This window comes from Rhinolophus ferrumequinum, chromosome 21 (assembly GCF_004115265.2).
Source record: "Rhinolophus ferrumequinum isolate MPI-CBG mRhiFer1 chromosome 21, mRhiFer1_v1.p, whole genome shotgun sequence".
Lineage (NCBI taxonomy): Eukaryota > Metazoa > Chordata > Mammalia > Chiroptera > Rhinolophidae > Rhinolophus > Rhinolophus ferrumequinum.
Window position 1 is genome coordinate 43,806,651 of NC_046304.1, and position 17,431 is coordinate 43,824,081.

Here is a 17,431-nt window from a genome sequence, read left to right on the forward strand (position 1 = left end):
AGCGTGCTGGCAGGTGGCATCCCCTGCAAAACGTGGCTTCCAGGGGCTTCCGGGGGTTTGACGTGCACAGTTAATGTCTCCTTAAAGGAGCTGTCTTGAGCAGAATGATTTTCACCTTTTCTGTTGAGAGCACCCCATCTTAAGAGCCGCCCTCGGTCTGACAACGGAATCTTTTCTCTCCAGGCTGCATGAGTCAGACCTGGAGCCCCACATCGTGCGCTGTTCTGGTCACGACGCTGTGCCCGCCTCCTCCGAGAAGACTGCCGTGCCAGCCTGGCCCACTGCCAGTGTCTGGTAACCACTGGGCTGCACCTGTGGGGTGGGTCTTGTTCTCTCTTCACATCTAACCTCCCTCCCCCGACCAGCATCAGCAGCCTGCACTGTGTCCCTTGGGTTCCTGGGGGGTCAATTGAAATATCTACAGGACAATGAGCCACCCCACATTCTCCTGGAAGAGACTGAGGCTGCTTCTCTTTTCCGACATGCAGCATGCAGAGGACAGTTTTTAGCATGGGGCTGGAGAAAGGGCTGAGAGTGGGCTTTGGAGCCAGAGACCTGGGTGCAAATGCTGGCTCGTGTTCCAGAGCGGTAAGCTTGCCTCATCTCCTCACCTCCCACAAGGGAAACGGTACCCGTGCTGTGTTGTAAGGATGAAACGAACTATGGAAAGTGCCTGCACATAAGAGATTTTCAGAAGTAGCAGTTACTGCTGTCACAGCTCAGTGGTATAGCTCAGTGTTGCAGAGGATGGAATCTGAAGCTTAACTGCCTGGGTTTGAATTCTGACATCACCACTTGTTAGCTCTGGGGCCTTGGGCAAGTTACTTAACCTCTCTGTACCTCAGTTTCCCCATCGACACAATAGAAGTAGTGACAGTACCTACCTCACAAGGTGGCTAAGTATGAACTTAACCAATGTCTATAACGTGCTTGGGACAGTTCTTGGCATGCAGTAAAGGCCCGGTAAGTGTTAGCTCGCTCTCTCTATATATAATACACCGGATTAAGTAATAGTTCATGAAATAATTAATTAAATAGTATTAAATCATAGCTGTTATGAGGATAAGATGGGATGACACATGGCAAGTTCTTGAGATACTATACATAGGGCTTGGCACACAGCGAGTGCTTACTAGATAGTCTCTCTCTTTTTATTTTAAATATTCATGACTTGGATCGTACACGAGGTGAGCGGGAAGGTGTGGGGTGGATAAGCAGGTAAGGGTGGAGGGGAACAAGGGCTGTGCAGGGCTGGCCTGGCCACCTTCCTGCTCGTGGGCAGCTCCACGACCCACTTCTGGTAAGTGGGAAGGTCTCCTGTGGGTCTCTGGACCCCAGCGCCTCCCAGAGTGCTTTGTACCGGCAGATATGCCACCAAGGCTTGTTGATGGAAAACCAGAAACGGTCTAGAGAAAGCAAACAGGTTTAAAAACAAAAGACAAAACCACCAGGTAAATTTCCTCCCTGATCCTCCAGAGATGACGGAAGACGCAGATACCACTTCCAAGAAAATGAAGGGCTTTCAAGGGCGGTAGAGGAGTGCTTTGTTTTCAACCCCAAGAAAGACTGAACAAGAAGGAACAGACGTTACCATGAGAGACATAGCAATTTTGACGAATATCAAGGAACGGCTTTCTAATCCCAGTACTGGACATCTTAGCCGCAGGACTGATGGACGTGGGACCTCACTGTCTGCTTCTCTGTACATCACCTGCACTTTTAGTTCTTTTTAAATTTATTTTTTAATTAGAGTTGACATACAACATTAATATATTAATTTCAGGTGTACAACATAGTGTTTACACATTTATATAACCTTATGATCAAAAGATATTTGCAGATGATATATCTGATAAGGGCTTAATATCCAAAAATATAAATAACTCACTTTTTTTTTTTTTTTTTTTAAACTAGGAGGGCTGCTAACAGCGAAAAGGAACATTAGTGAGCCCCTGGCAACAAGGACATGGAAGCTGAGACCTTGGCGTCGCCTGAAATTTAAGGGTCAACAGACTCATTGACACAAAGAGCAAGGGATTGCCACAGTGGCGGTACAAGTCACGATGGAAATGGCATTTCCTCCAGTATCACCATGCAAAGATTTTTTTCTAAAGAATTTACACATATGGAATTGGCAATGCAAAAATTTTGAGACAGAAGAACTCTTTACTTTAAAGTGTTTGAGGATTTGGGGGTGCAACGAAGCATGCTTAAACTTGCCACAGAGAGATTTTCCAGGAAAAATAAAGCAAGCATCTTCTGTTCAAACTTCATTGGGTTCGTATTGGGCAGTCTGGCTCCGGCAGAAAAATTCCCCCAAAGGAACCTTTCATGACACAGCTTTTATGTTAAGTGCTTAGTTTTACATATGTGATAAAAGTTGGTAAGACCATAGATTTGGGTTTTCTTTTCTTTTCACTTCCTTTTGTGGTCAGTTTGGGCACTTTTATTGTATGAGATGGATTTCTAGGAATGGAAACCCAGAGTGTAAACTGTGCTTACAGGAAATAAAGATTCAACTGTGCACGGCTGGCAAGGCTTTCATCCAGGAATCAATTTGGTTATAAGTCAGGGGTGGACAGTAATAAAACACTGACAAAAGGTGACTGGGCATGATGCCGGGGAGCGTGTTCCTGGATGCGTTTAAGAATAAAAAGAAGAAACACCATCAATGCTGAATGAACATCCACCTCCATTTATCTATCTGAGGACTGGAGACAGGCCCTGCCCGGTGCTTTTTACATCTAAACATCAGGTTTAAATTGGAAAAAGATAGAAGGAGATAAAATCAATAACTCATAGTTCCCATGATCACATTTTCACATTTTGGAATTTCTTTCCAATATTCTTTTTCTGGCCTCATAGAACGGCCACAGCCATGTTTCTCTCTGTATTGCACCGGACGATCTTCAGAAGTTCCACATCTGTGGGTTTTTTGACACACTCCATTTACTATTTAATAGAATGCTTCCCATGTTTAATAATCCTCCTGATAATCACAGAGTTGAAATAATACATTTTTATCCAGTCAATGTTTCAAGAACTTTAAAAAAGACTGACTTGAACAGGAAGTAGGAGAGGGCTTATGAGTTAAATATGGCAGCCTGGAAACGAGAGGGGTAGAAATGATTAGACATATAATACAGATAAGAAAAAGGGAAGAAGGGATGGGGGATGGGAAAGAATAAGTCATTTGGGTTTCAGAGGATGATCATCGAAGGGGCCCACGGGGTTGCCAGGTGGGTGTGGTGATGGTGGGGGCAGTGGGGATGGCAGCGACCCAAACGAGGACCCTTGGGACACATAAAAAAATCAGTCACTGAGTGGGAAGAGTAGTTTGACCAGTGTGAAGGTGGAGGGAAGGCAAGGGGCCAGTGGGCAACTTCCCAAGAGACTGAACCTCAAGGCCTTGGCCACGGACTATAAATGGCCGCCACGGTGGAAGAAGGGAGACCCTCCCAAAGGTTAGGCAAATGGGGGACTCTCCACCCACCAGGCATCTGGCCTTGACTCACATGCAGGAATCCGTGGGCAGAAAGACAACAAAAGCTATTTTTCATGCAAGAGGAGCTGGACATCAGGAAAGATCAGAGCCCCTTTGTATGACATGCCAAACTGCCGAAGCGAGAAAACGTCTCGGGCGAGGGCTCAGATGGGAGCAGGGAACAGCAAGCTCGCCCTGGGGAACCCGGGCCGTCAATGCGTGCTTGTTATCGGGCTTTTCGGAGCGATGGCCGGAAGCAAAAGTGAGGCATCCTCCCCCCACTGCATGGCAAAGATGAGCTGGTGACGTGGCCTTGGCTGGACTGTTCAGCCCCTGGAAGGGCGCCTGGGTGTCCTGAAACGTCCTCAGGGAGTCTTTGGGGATCCATCATCTTTTCCTTGCTTGTGGTTTGGTCCGGGCGCTGGCTGACGGCCAAGGACTCCCTCCCTCTGCGACCCATCCTCACTGTGGGACCCCGTCCCATCACCCCACATGCAGGGCATTCTTTGGGTCAGCAAATGAGAATAAGCGCCAAGCACTGAACACCTGATTCCACCCCTAAGCTAAGCACTGACATACCTCATCTCGCCTCCTGCCAGCAAATCTGCACAGTAGGTATTGCTAACATCCCCATTTTGCAGAGAAAGCAACTGAGGCTCAAAGGAGGTGCAATGACTGGCTGAAGGTCCCACAGCTAGTAGGAGGCACAGCCTGGATTCAAACCCCTGCTCACTCCAGGACCTGGGCCCTCCAGCACCATCTCCACCACCATGTCCTACTTCCGCTCCAAGACGCCACTCAAAATAGCCACTGTGTATTTCAAGTATGTGGCGAGGCCCTGCGTGTATTTTCCATTTGATCCTCCTGAAGACCCTGAGACAGGCATTGTTAGAGTCCCCAGCAGGAGGCCCTGACACCCAGGTGTGTTCTAATGCTCTGCACACCCTGCGCTGTATTATGCTGTCCGTCTTTCTCCTGCGGGTTCCCTGGACCCAGAAAGGAAGTTCCCCAAAGGCTTTCTGTACCCACAGTGCCCACCAGCATGAAGGCAGGCACTCAGCGGGAGCCCCATAAATGCTAAACAATGATGGAGTTTTAAGTAACACTGCTCTCCAAGCAGCCCTTGGCTCTGTGTAGTGTTTGTGGTGGGCCTTAGAAAAAACAAGAGAAAGGTGAGGTCTGGTTCCAGCACCCACCTCTGCCCCCCACCCCACCCCAGCTGTCAATTTCTGTGCAACCTCAGGACCCTCGGGTATCAGCTTCCCTGCAGTACCTGCTTCCCCTGTCCCACTCATCCTCTAATCAACGTCTTTTCTCAGGGTAGAACAGAACACCCAGGAGTGGCTACATAATTTGTGGGGTGCAGTGCAAAATGAAAATGCAGGTCCTCTTGTTCCCATGTGATTAAGAACTTCAAGACGTGACAGCAAAGCATAAATTGTACCAAGTCCAACTGCACAAGTCTCAGGCCCATGAATATGGCCCGGGTGACACCAGTCATTTTACATTCCTTGAACATGACCTATTACTGGGGTCTGGATTTTTCTAGGGCAGTCTTGATTTAAAATTTTTTGGCTCTCTTCCCCACTCCTCCACTTCCCTTCAAAACTAGAAATGCCAACATTTGAGGATCTCAATAACAACTCTTGGATTGCCTCTTATAACAATGACAACAGAAAGTCTGTTGCCTGCTCTTTTATCTAGAGTTTTAGTTCGGAAAATGCAAATGCCACACTGCCATGTGTGGCACTGGGGTTCAACATCCCCGGCCTGACATCTCATCGCGAGGAGGAGTTGCTTCCCTCCGTCCAGGTGACTTCCACATCTGTGTCTCCAGGCCAGCCTTGCCTCAACCCTGTAGAGAAGAGTGGTCCCCCAGCCCTGAGCACCAACTCATCCAAAGCCAAGCTCTCCTGTTCCCCATCCGAAGATGACTCCTCCTTCGTCTGTGTCTTGGGAGATGGTTCCATTGCCTGGAGGGGGGGGTGTCTGTCACTATATTCATTTTACAGATAACAAAACTGAGGCTCAGAGAAGCTAATGAATGTGCCCAAGGTCACAGAGCTAATACAGGGTAGAGCAGGATTCAAATGCTGCTCTCTTTGACCCCCATCCCCCACAGCACCTGTCCTATTCACCATCACTTGAACTTAGTTTGGACATCATCTTCCCTGACTCTCTCATGGACAGTGAAGCTCCTGGTGGGAGATGTCAGAGGTGTGTGGAGCTGGATCTGTGAGGCTTCATAGATCAGGGAATGAGTTTGCCTTTAGCACAAGTGGGATGTGGTCCCGTTGGAGGGTGTCGAACTGGGGAATGACGTGATCTGATTTATATTTTTATAAGATGCTTCTAGCTATGATGGAAGGGCCAGCATGGGGGGTGGGAGGCAGCAGAGAGAGCAGGGAGATGGGTCAGGACACTACTTGGGGCATCCAGGGGGGAGGGGACAGAGACTGGGAGTGAGGTTGAGAGAGAGCAGTGGAGGGAAAGCTGTGGTGAGTTCTGGAGACGGAGCGGGTGGAACTGGGGAGGGTTGTAAGGAATTGAGAGGGGGTGTTGCAGGAAAGGGGTTTTTATCTTACCTCTGCGGTGGCCCTCACTGTGTGGGGCACAGAGTAGGCTTTGGTGTTTGCTGGATGAGTGGACTAATGACCGAGCGGGTGGAGCGGGAACAGGGCTGATTCTCCAGAGCTGAGAAGACACTAGCCAGTAGCAAGCATATCTGATGTCTGAGGCTTCCGCCAGTGTGTGGGTCCTTGCTGAGGTGTCAGGGTGAAAAGAGGCCAAGCCAACAGTGTTTCCAAGAAAATGAGCCTGAAATCCTGTCCCCTCTGTAGCGCCGCTGTGGGAGCACAGCCACTGTACTTTTCACAGCACTTTCCCAAGTATCATTTCTTTGGATTTTTCACAGAACGGGGTCCGGGGAGGGAGAGGACATAGGGATAGATGGAGGACAGAGGGAGAATGGAGGGAAGGAAGGATGGAGGGTAGCAGAAAGGATGGAGGGAGAACGGAGGAAGGAGGGAGGGATGAAAGAAGCATGGGGGGAAGGACAGGTTGATCCTTTGCCAATTTGACAGCCAAGCCAACTAAGGAGGTTAAGGGACAAGCAGAAGAGTGTCCAGATGGTTAGTGGCAGAATTAGGACCAGTCCACAGGCTTCCTGATTCCCAACCTGATGTCTCCATATCCCTGCTCCATCCGCCTTTATCGCAGCCCACATCCTGGGACACTGGACGTCACAGCTATAACCTCAGTGCCTGCCGGGGAATGGGATGAGAGGACAGGCAGCCTGGGGGGCTGCCATGGGTGCTAGACCCTATTTCAACTCCTAATTGACAGACCTCACGTTCTGATTTGATGGTTCACAGGAGCCACTCAGTGCGGTTCTGCCTCTGAGAGGTGAGGAGACAGTGCCATGTTCTCTACTGGCCCGAACATCCTTGGGGAGGCTCAGCTTCTCCATTCCCACACTCTGGAGGTCAAGGAGCTGACCTGGAGCTTCATTGAGCTCAGCTGCAAAGGTTGGGCCGCTTCATTCTTCTGGGAAATCTTCCAAGTTTCAGGAAACATGGAAATGGGGAGAAGGCAATCATACCTGGACTATCTGCGAGGTACCAGGCACTCAGAGGGTATTTTGCATTGTTTTCTCCTCTATAACCTTTACAACAATCCCAGGGGTTGATTTGGTGATGGCTCTATTTTACAATGAGGGTAAGTGGAGCTCAGAGAGGTTAGGTGATTTGTCTGAAGACATACAGCTGACAATTGGCAGAGTCTGTACTCAAACCCAGATCTTGGTTTTTTCTCCCAGGCTTTGGAGCTGGGCTCAAGTCAAGAAACTTTCCTAGGCCTTTCCACACTCAGAGATGGGGCAGTGGTGGGGAGAAGGAGGGACCAAAGAGCATTTGCTAAGCACCCCTGGCTCTGTGGGCTTGGCACGGTAGGGAACACAGAAGGGTTGGGCGCTGTGACAATAGGGGCCTCGGAGGTCTGCGGAGGTGGGGGAGGGGAGGGTACGGAGAGAAGGGGCAAGAGCAGCCCCAGTTAAAACCCAAAGCCCTTCTAAGCCTAGGTGCAGTGGAGCCCCTTGTGGCTGGGGGGACATAAATGCTGGAGGAGCCCAAAGAAGGAGCAAGCTGGGGTTGGCTTTATAAAGAAGGTGGCTTGAAGGATGGATAGAAGTTTGGAGGGGGGAGTAGAAGTGGGGGTGGTGCTTTGGGGGAGCAAAAACAATAGAGGACTCTTTAGACCCAAGCACATCTCTGGCTCCAGCACCCCAACAGGGCGGCTCCCTGCCCCCATCCTGCCCCCAGGGCAGTGGGAGGGGAGGGAGAGAAGGCCTGACGCCAAGGCCAAGCAAAGCTAAGGGTGAAGTCACAGCCTCCAGTCCTTGAGCCAGCAGGGAACCTGGGGTCTGTGAGGGCAGGAACTGTCCGCTTTGCAAATACCCTGGAACTTCACCTGGAGGGTCATCTGGATGCAGCAGAGATATCAGGGAGCCCTGGAAATGCAAACGGGCAAGGATATCTGCTCCTGCCTGGATGGCCGCCCAGTGATGGATAACCTTTGGGCCTCCTTCACAGGCCTCGTGTGTTGGAGGTTGGTCCCCTGGCCACACCCAGGAGCCTGGTGGAATACAGAGGCCAGGGGCAGCCCCGATTTCCCCCAGCGTTCTCTGAACAAACGCTCCATTTGGGGAACACCTACTCTAGCCGTGTGCTGGATACTTTCACATTCACTGCCTCATTATCCCATTTTCCAGGCACGTGAACAACTCAGAGAAGTTAAGTAACCTGCCCAAAGCTACACAGCTACCCGGAAAAACTGGGATTTCTCTCCCCGAAACCTGGCTTCTTTCCTCTACTCCTTGATGCCTTTTCAACAGTCAATTTTATTGTGATATCTGTCCCTTCTATAAGGAGACAAGGAATACATTTCTTCCAGGCCTCTGTACTAGAAAGAGCTAGGCTTCTTTTGAGTGTTCATTTCCTTTTATTATATGTGCACTGTGACTCTTATATCTGGTCATATTCTTCTGTCTCAGCCCCCAGAAAGCTCAGAGACAAATCTGTGAAAACCCACCTCTGGCAACTCAGCCAGCCTTTGCAGCAGGCCTTTTGTGCACTAACCAGATTCAACCATCATCTTATTTGCCTAATTTTATTTTAACTTCCATCCCAGTCCCTCACCTATTTTGTTATTTATCCGGTCCCTTCCCTCCGTTCTCTACTCTATTTTTCAGTTGGAGGAAAAAGAACTAAACAGAGTAAAATCGTGTGATACCATTTTCACAGCTTCGAAAAGTTTTCATATGAAGAAATTGATACGTTAGAAAACACTGTGCTCGGTCTGGTGCCAAGCCCTGACTTGCAGTTCATAAAAGATGGTCTCACGCAGCACTTCCCAGAATGTCATGGGGGTGAACAGCAAGAAAGGTGGAAGGCTCCTGGGGTCGATCTAGGCAGCCCTGCCTGGCGGATCCCTGGGAGGGTAGAACCAGTCTGTTCTCTTTTTGAAGCTGTTTCCAGCAGAGCCGGCCCGTGCACACACTCACAGGAGGACGTTCCTGTTGGAGGACAGGGCTGCCTCTGCCAGTGTGTGTTCACAGGTTAACTATGATGGAGCTGACAAACTGTGGCAGAGAAAGGCCCACAGGTAGCGCGTTCCCTGTCTCTCCGCATTTCTTGCTGCTTACCCCAGGCTGGGGTGGCTGCTTCGTCTCAACCTTCACCCAGGTGCTGCTGGCTCCAGGGAAGGGGTTGCTGACAGAGCCCTAATCAGGCCGCCCCCCCCACCCACTTCTGTCTGCTCTGGCTCTGTTACTAACAAGCCATGTGACCTGGGGGAAATCATTCTGCCTCTCCTGCTTTTAGTGTCCTTTGCTTACAGAGTGTGAGGATCGGGTTACATCAGCTGTTCTCATCCCCAGGGTGGACACATGCTAGGATGTCCCAGGCAGGGTGAGCTGGGTCACCTGCAATTCATTACTCTTAAGGATGGAATGGGACTGGCACGGTCTACGCCTCCAGTCACCTAAAGCAGATGCCAGGTCATCCCATGAACAGAGATGCTCCCCTTACTTGCGATGCATGCCTTTTCTAGAAGGAAAGACAAATGAGTGGTGTTCCTACCAGCTGCCAGGAACGGGGTCTGCCCCTGCCTCCACCTAAATGATGCTTCCTTTAGAGTGGTTCTCCATGGGGGACAATTTTGCCCCCCTCCCCACCCCAGAGGACATTTAACAACGTCTGGAGATATTTTTGGTTGTTACAACTTGGTGGGCAGGAGGGAGGATGCTACTGGCCTCCAATGAGTGGACTCCAGAGATGCTGCCAAACACCCTCCCACACACAGGAAAGCCCCACACAGAATGATCTGACCCAAAATCGTCCCGAGGTTGAGCTACCTGTCGTGAGGGGCAGTTGACAATGAACCCACACACTTGGGACTGTCAGGGGTTACGATTCTCCTGAGTTGTGCTCTACACGTATAGTACTTTCTGGCACTGCTTGGCTGGGGGTGTTGGGTAGCAGTGTCAAAAACTGGGGACCCCCAGGGGTACACACTTGATTTCCTTTTCCAATCCTGTTCCTTCGTGTTTCCAACGTGGACATGAAGGAACAGGATTGGAAACTAACTTGCCCGCTGCCATCGCCCAAAATCCAGGCTGTCATCCTGGAGTCGTCACTCCCTCCTCCAATCCTGCCCTTCATTCCTTCTATCTGTGCTGCTGCTCCTTGGTCTCAGGTCCCAGACTGGTCACTTGCCATAATGTCCAGACTGGTTTCCTGGTGGCCTCCCCTGCTTTCCCGAATCTCCATTCTCTACATACAGTCACAGGATCTTTTAAAAACATAAATCAGATCACTTTACGCCTCTGCCCAAAAGCTCCCAAAAAGGGGTTTACAGGACACCACATAAAATAAAGCAGGCTCCTGACTCTGACCTTAAAGCCTCTCCAGGACCCCCCCCCCACAGTGACGGAGCCCCAGGCACCCCACTGAGCTCCTCTTCCTCGCCCACTCCCTCCGTCCTCACCAGGTTCTTTCCTCCTTGGGGTCTTGGCTTTCCTTTTCCTCCTCCTGGAAGGTCTTCCTCCAGTCCTTCTCTGATAGCTCTTTCCTGTCCCCTCGACAGACAGCATCCTTCCCTACCCTCTCCCAGCTTAGCCCCCTGCTCTGTTTTCATCGTAACACTCATTAGTTTCTGGAAGTGTCAGCTACCCCATTAGATGTCGGCTCCAGGGGAGCAGGGACCATGTCTGTCCTGTCCACAACTGTGACTCGGAGCCTCACACGTCTGACACAGAGCAGGTACTCAGTGAGCATGCATGTATGCATGCATGCAGGAAGGAATGAACAGAAGTGTGTCCGGCAGGCAGGTGACTTATATCCCTTATGTGTGTGTCTTAGCAGGAAAAAGGTTGAGAGCCGCTGAACTAGGTAATCTCAAAGGCTCGTCCAGCTGGAGAAGCACGCCCCTCCTCCTAGGATCCCAATTAAGGCCACGATGAACCTGGTTCAACTGGAAGTGATGGCTCTCGGGGGCTCGTGTGGCAGACAGTCAGAGGGGGGAAGAATATTCTAGATCAGCCAGGCCCCACTCTCAGATGAGCAAACAGAGGCCCACCAGGCTCTCTTCCACAGCTCCAGTTTGGCTGTGCTGTTCTTGCCTCCCTCACCTCTGAGACCTTGGATCCGATGGCCAGAGGCCCCTAGTACTCTACGCTTCCGTGACTATGTCCTGGAAACTCCCGGAATGTAGGCCTTCTGTGGGGACTGACACAGGAGGTATCTTTTAAAGAGCTGCTGGCTTCCTACTGAGCCTTGCTGAAGCCTCAGATAGGCGGCTCCTCCAAAGCTAGCTCTGTGGTGGGGCCTTTAAATCAGATCTCAGGCTGGGGTAAACCAAGATCCCCAGCTTCTCCCCACTAGGTCTGGGGGTTCCAGTTAAAAGGAGCTGATTTTTTTCTTATGAGAAGAGAGAAAGGAGTGAAGAGCAGAGGCGGGTGAAGAGACAGAGCAGGGCATTAAGGGAAGTTAGACACAAGAAAGGACTGCCAGGGCCCCTCCCTGAATGATTGCAGACTGAGCACCAGCTACGAAGCAGGAACAGGAAGGGAGACCACCCCTGCCACAGAACGAATGTTTGTTTGTGTCCCCCCCCAAACCCATATGTTGAAGCTCTAACCCCACCCGTGTGTGGAGCTGGGGCTTTTGGGAGGTGACAAAGTTTAGATGAGGTCCTGAGGGTGGGTTCTTCATGATGGGATCAGTGCCCTTATAACAAGAGACCAGAGAGCTAGCTCTCTGCCATGTGAGCGCACAGAGGGAAGGAGGCAGTTTGTAAGCCAGGAAGCAGGCTCTCACCGGGCACCAAACTGGCCCGTACCTTAATCTTGGAATTGTGAGAAATGAATGTCTGTTGTTTAAGCCACCGAGTCTATTGCATTTTGTTATGGCAGCCGGAGACAACACTCTTTCCTGCCCCTTCCCGCATCTGTGTGGTCCAAATAAAAGACAGCTCCTGACTGGCGGCAGGCTTGGCTCATCGATGCACAGTCAGCCAAGATCCGGACAGCAGCAGGCATCCTGACACTGAGGAGCTATGGCCACGCTAAGCCTCCTTTTCTACATTATAAAAGGCAGATAATTAATATTTACCTTGAAGTGTTGCTGGCAATTACGTGAAATAATGTAAATCCTGCATGAAGGTCTTCAATAAGCGATTGGTGGTATTATTAACACTAGAGGGCAAAGGAAGGCCTGCGGGTGAGGTGACTTGCGAGCGCTGTGGGAAGGAGGCTTGCTCTGGCTGCTGTCACCCACCGGGGCCTGATTGGACAGGCTGCCCGTGGGTTACTGCAGGAGAAAATGAAAGCAAACACAGGCAGGCAAGGTTCTCAGCCCGGTGCCTGGCCTGGAGCTGGTGCGGAAAGGATGTTATTTGGATCAAAAGCTCCCTAATGGTCTGATGTCAGGAGTGTGGCTTAAGGCAGAGCTTCCCAGCTGATCTGCCATGAAAGGGTTCCTTCCAGGTGCGAGAAGAGTGAGCCCCAGCCACCTCTGAGCAACCAGGCAGGGCCTGGGGGCTGGAGCCTTGGCAAGTCATTAATGACTGTTCTCTCCCGCCCCTTACCCCAGGGGGCAGGATAATAGTTTGTTTTTCTCTGTGTGCCATGGTGTGAATAGTCTTGGTACACTGGTGTTAGATATGGTGCCCAGGTGAGGGAGGTGGGCATGATTGGGGCAAAGGACCCTCTCCCTCTCAGGGTCCAGAATCTCTCTGCACCTTCCCCTGCCAGTGCCCAGGACAGAGCTGGCATAAAGCAGGCACAGGGACCACCCCTGGTAGCAAGTCTAAGGTTCTGACAGAGCTGCAAGTATGCTGGGGGCAGCTTCATCTAGGGCTGACATGAGGGCACGCAAGGGGCATGGTGCTGCTGATGCTGAACTTTGCCAGGGCCGTTTATTCTGGGGCCAGAGCTCTCCTGATGACAGCACCGTGACTGGGTCCCTTGTGGACCCTGGCCTCTAGCAGCCCCAGCAAATGCTCCAGCACTAACAGTGAGTGTGCATGGGGGCTTTGACACGCTGGCATGAGCTCTGTCATCTGGGCCCAGAGTCGCCTCTTCCCCTCCCGACGTGTCACAAGGTCTTCTGGCCCTAGCATACAATACATGCTCCACAATGCTTGCTTACATTGTACACCTAGTCTAATTCCAAAATGCATTCGAGATTGAACAAACGTTGGTTGGCGATACCTTTGATTGAAACATCTGCAAAGATTTATTATTCCTTTCCTGTGTCCCTAGCCTTGGGCTGAGTGTCATCAAAGAAAAGAATGAGTGGGGGTCTCAGAGAGGGAGGGAGCAGATGGCTAATTGTGGTTTGGGCAGGCTAGTCCAGAACATGGTGGAAGGAGAGAAAGAGATGGAAAGACAGATTGAGAGAGAGAGAAACACAGACAGAGACAAAGACAGAAGTAGAGAGGAGAGGAGAGGAGAGGAGAGGAGAGGAGAGGAGAGGAGAGGAGAGGAGAGGAGAGGAGAGGAGAGGAGAGGAGAGAAGAGAAGAGAAGAGAAGAGAAGGAGCACGTGTTATGCAATTTGAGCATCAGTTGTACTTCTCGCTTCTAAATGCCTAAATGCCTCCAGGCTGCCGCCAGCCCAGCCTCAGAGCTGGGCTCCACAGCAGTCGAGTACTTGGTTCTATTTTTAATGGCAACCCAGAAGCTGTTTGAGAAAGAGCAGGATGATAGGGTGGGAAGAGCTCTGTAGTGAGACAAAGGCTCAAATCTGGCCCTGCAGCCTCCTACCTGGGTGCCGCTGGGCAAGTGCTTTACCCTCTCTGAACCTGTTTCCTGCCTAAAGATGGGGGTGAAGCAGCGCCCTCTCAGGGCGTTGTGAGCATGCCATGCGGTAACATGAACAAGGCTCTGGGCACTTGAGTATTTTGACACAGGTCCAACAGAGGGGCAGAAGGAGAAGACCTGGCTTTGGAGGGGCACAAAAAGAGACTGGGGTGATGTCAGCCCTGGTGGGGCTCAGGGCAGCCTCCAGCTATCCCTCTGCATGCAGCCCTGCCAGACTGCATGGATGCTTTACATACGCAGAGGGCTGGGCTCTCCTGGCCTGGCAACATCATTTATGGGAAACAACCAGGAAACTGAATCCGGTGTTTGTGAGTTGCCAGCAAACCCGCCATCACAACTGGTGCTTTGTTAGCTGCCTCCTGCAGTATTTCTTCAGTTTCCGCTCAGAGGTTTGATCTCCTTCTCTATTTCTTTCTCTCTCTCTCTCTCTCTCTCTCTCTCTCTCTCTCTCTCTCTCTCTTTCTCTGTAATGCATTGGGGCACTTTGCTAGAGAACAGGTGGAAATAACGCATTTTACACACAAACGCCAACACTGAGGTGAAAGGGCCTCTCCATGCCTTCAGGTAGTGGCCTGAGGTTAATGTGTTGTCCGAGTCTCAGCCCGGACACTGGCTGGCAGGTGGTGGCATCATAGGTGTCAGATGGCTGTCAGCCTCCGTGATGTGCTTTTATGAGATAAGCTGGCAGTTTCCACCCAGGTTGAGGGATGGTCACGACAATTCAAGCCATGACAAGGAATCCTGAACCAGCTCTCCCTCCCAGCCCTTGGTTGATCCAAGGGTGTTCCAGTGCTGGGAGGTGGCCTGGATTGGCCCTCAAACCCTTGAGTTCTGGAGGCTGACTGAGGCATTGGTGAAGTCCCCCAGATGGCAGTTCTCCACCCTCCTTCTGCCAGCAGAGCCAGCTGCCCAGATTGGCCTGGGGCTCTCTTGATGAGCACATCAATCCTAATTAGGGTGAGGAATTAATAAAGGAGGCATCAGAGCCACTCTGTAGAGGCCAGGCTTGCGGGCATGGAGGACTTAGTTCCAATTTCCTGGGAAACGGGAAGGCCTGGGGTCTACACGCACGTTTGGGTGTTGACAGTGGTATGACTTCCTGTGTGCCACATGGACAGTGCCCAGTGGGGCCTGTGCGGGGGCACTGCAGCCCCTGCTCTGTGTCTAACTCAGGTGCCATAGCAGGTAGTGACGTGGGTACACTCTCCAGACGAAAGGAGGAGGTAGGTGTTCACGATCTGAGCAATTGTACAACAAAAATGATGGTTTTCAAAAGAAACGAGGAGGGTGTGACCGTGGGCCCACCAATCCTTTGTGCAGCTGTGTTTCCCAAACTACTGACTGCACATTACTGCTCCTAGAAGACTCCACTTAGCCCTGGCATTGAGCTTCAAACTGCAAAGGGCAAAGCAACCTAGTTTGGGAGAGAATGTGGGGGGCAGAGGTGGGCAGGATTCCAGACGAGAACAGGCATGGTCTAGGGGGAGAGAAAGGGGGCAAGTGGGATCTCATCAAGCCCACCCAGTTTTACAAAGCCTCTTGTTAGATGACTCCAAATGCGGCCAGAAAAGGGCCATCTTTTTAAGAGCTCCCTGCCAACCTCCACCAAGATCCAACCACGTTGAACTGTTTGCAGGGGCTGTAACTACGGTAAGGAAGGCTAGGTGTGTGGGAGAACTTCCCCAACAACTGATGGGCGGAGTTCACACACGGGAAAAGGTTACAGAAAAACAAAGAAGAAACTGTGTCCAAGGATTTTTGACAGGAACTCTCTGCCAACTTCCCCCAACCTGTCTCCAATTTGAAAGCGAAGACCAAGCGGCAGACACGTTCACAACCTGGCGGGGACCAGACGGCCCCTCCACAACCACCTGTTAGTTCAAGTCCGGTAGCCGGGCGGGCAAGCACCCGGGAGGCGCTGAAGTCGGGCGCATTTCGCCACTGAGGGTGTCTGGAGCCCTACCCCGGAGGGAGCGGTCCCCCCATTCCCGGGGCACCCAATTTCGGCACCTGAAGGCATTCCAACCGTACAACACCTACTTACTACCCGGCCTCTTAGCGCACCTGGGGGTCGCGGCGCCCCGCCCCTCCTGACCTGACCCGGCGGCCACGCCCCTTCCAGGCTGTTCCTGGTCCGCCTGTAGCCCCTGCACACTCTAGTTCTCTGCGGAGGTCTCCCGCATCCTCCTTGCCCAGGGGCCACCACGGAGGGCTCGCTGCCCCAGTCGGAGGGCGACTGGGTGTCGCTTCCCTCCCCTCCACACCGAGCGGAGAGGAGCGGACAAGTAGCCCCGTGGAAGAGTAGGGGACGGAGCAGGGTCTCGGCGGCGTCAGGCTTAGGCGACACGACACCCCCAGACCCGCTAGGAGCCCAGCTCCCACCCCCACCCCCACCCCTCGGTCTGGGCCTGGAGCTAGCTCTGAGCGGTCCCGGCGCTCCCCGCCCCCGGCCGGCCCCGCCCCAGGATGGCCAGTTCCCATAGCAATCGCACTGACACCGGTTGCCAAGCAACCCCTCCCCCTCCTCCCTCCCCTCCTCTCCCGATCGCTCCCCCCAAACCCCAGCCTCCTCCCGCCCCCTCGTCAGCCTCCACCTCCCCCGGGGGTTGCCAGCGCGGCCCCTCGGGATCGGTTCGGTGTCCGGCAGGGCGCGCGCGCGTGAGTTTCGGGGTGTTTCATTGTGTCTGTGTGCGAGGGGGTGTGCGTGTGCTAGTGGAGAGTTTGTGGGATCGGTGTGTTCGGGGTCCCCAGCCGGGAGGGACCCCGAACTGATACACAGCTGGCCGCGAGGGGACCCGCCCGTTCGCTCCGGCTCCTTTGTGTCTCGCGCGGAGTCAGTGCCGCGCCCACCCCCTGCCCGGCCGGCGCCCAGGGCAATGTGTGTGTGTGTGTGTGTGTGTGTGTGTGTGTGTGGCGGGGTTACCGGGGCCAGCCATACCTTCGATGCAGCATACCCGCCACAGCCCCGAGTGGGTGAGGTCGCCGCGGGCGCGGCGGGGCGGGGGCCCGTCGTCCATGGTCAGGTTGGTGCCGTTGCAGATGTGCGCGCTGGAGTAGAGCCAGTAGTCGGTTCCGATGGCGATGGCCATAAGCGAGAAGGCGGCGAAGGCTCCGGCCGTGGTCAGCAGCATCTGCAGCCCGCGGTCGCATCGCACCATGGTGGGCGCCTCATAGTCCGCCGCCCGCCGGCCCGGCCCGCCGCGCCCGCCTGCCCTCCTCCCTCCACGCGCTGCTCCGGGGGCGCCCGGGCTGGGGGGCCGAGGGCCGGGGGGCGGCGCCGCGCTGCGCGCTCCAACCCGGCGCCCCGGGCGTGCCTGCGCTCTGGCCGCGCCGGGGCTCAAACTCCGAGGCGCGGCGGCGAGTGAGGGCTGCGCGGGCCGCCCGGCAGGTTGGCGGCGGCGACAGGGGGCTCCTCCCTCTCGGCCCGCCCTCCCCGCTCGGCCCGCGCCTCCGCCCCGCGCCCTCCGCGCCTCCGCCCGCCGCCGCCGCGCTCCCGGCCCGCGCCCGGCTCCTCTCGGCCCCGCCCCTCGCGCCCCGGCCCCCACCCGGGTTTGCGCTCCCGGTTCT

The 17,431-nt window shown here is 53.2% G+C and overlaps 1 protein-coding gene across 1 annotated transcript in view; it reads right to left on the reverse strand.

The window, feature by feature from the left end:
- The window catches only part of CACNG4 (calcium voltage-gated channel auxiliary subunit gamma 4), a 56,032-nt gene extending 38,975 nt beyond the window's left edge, over window positions 1–17,057 (reverse strand). The window contains exon 1 of the mRNA XM_033089050.1: window positions 16,803–17,057. Within this exon, the coding sequence (XP_032944941.1) occupies window positions 16,803–17,022 (220 nt within the window). The 5' untranslated portion in view covers window positions 17,023–17,057. The remainder of the gene's footprint in view (window positions 1–16,802) is intronic.
- Window positions 17,058–17,431: the final 374 nt, after the last annotated feature.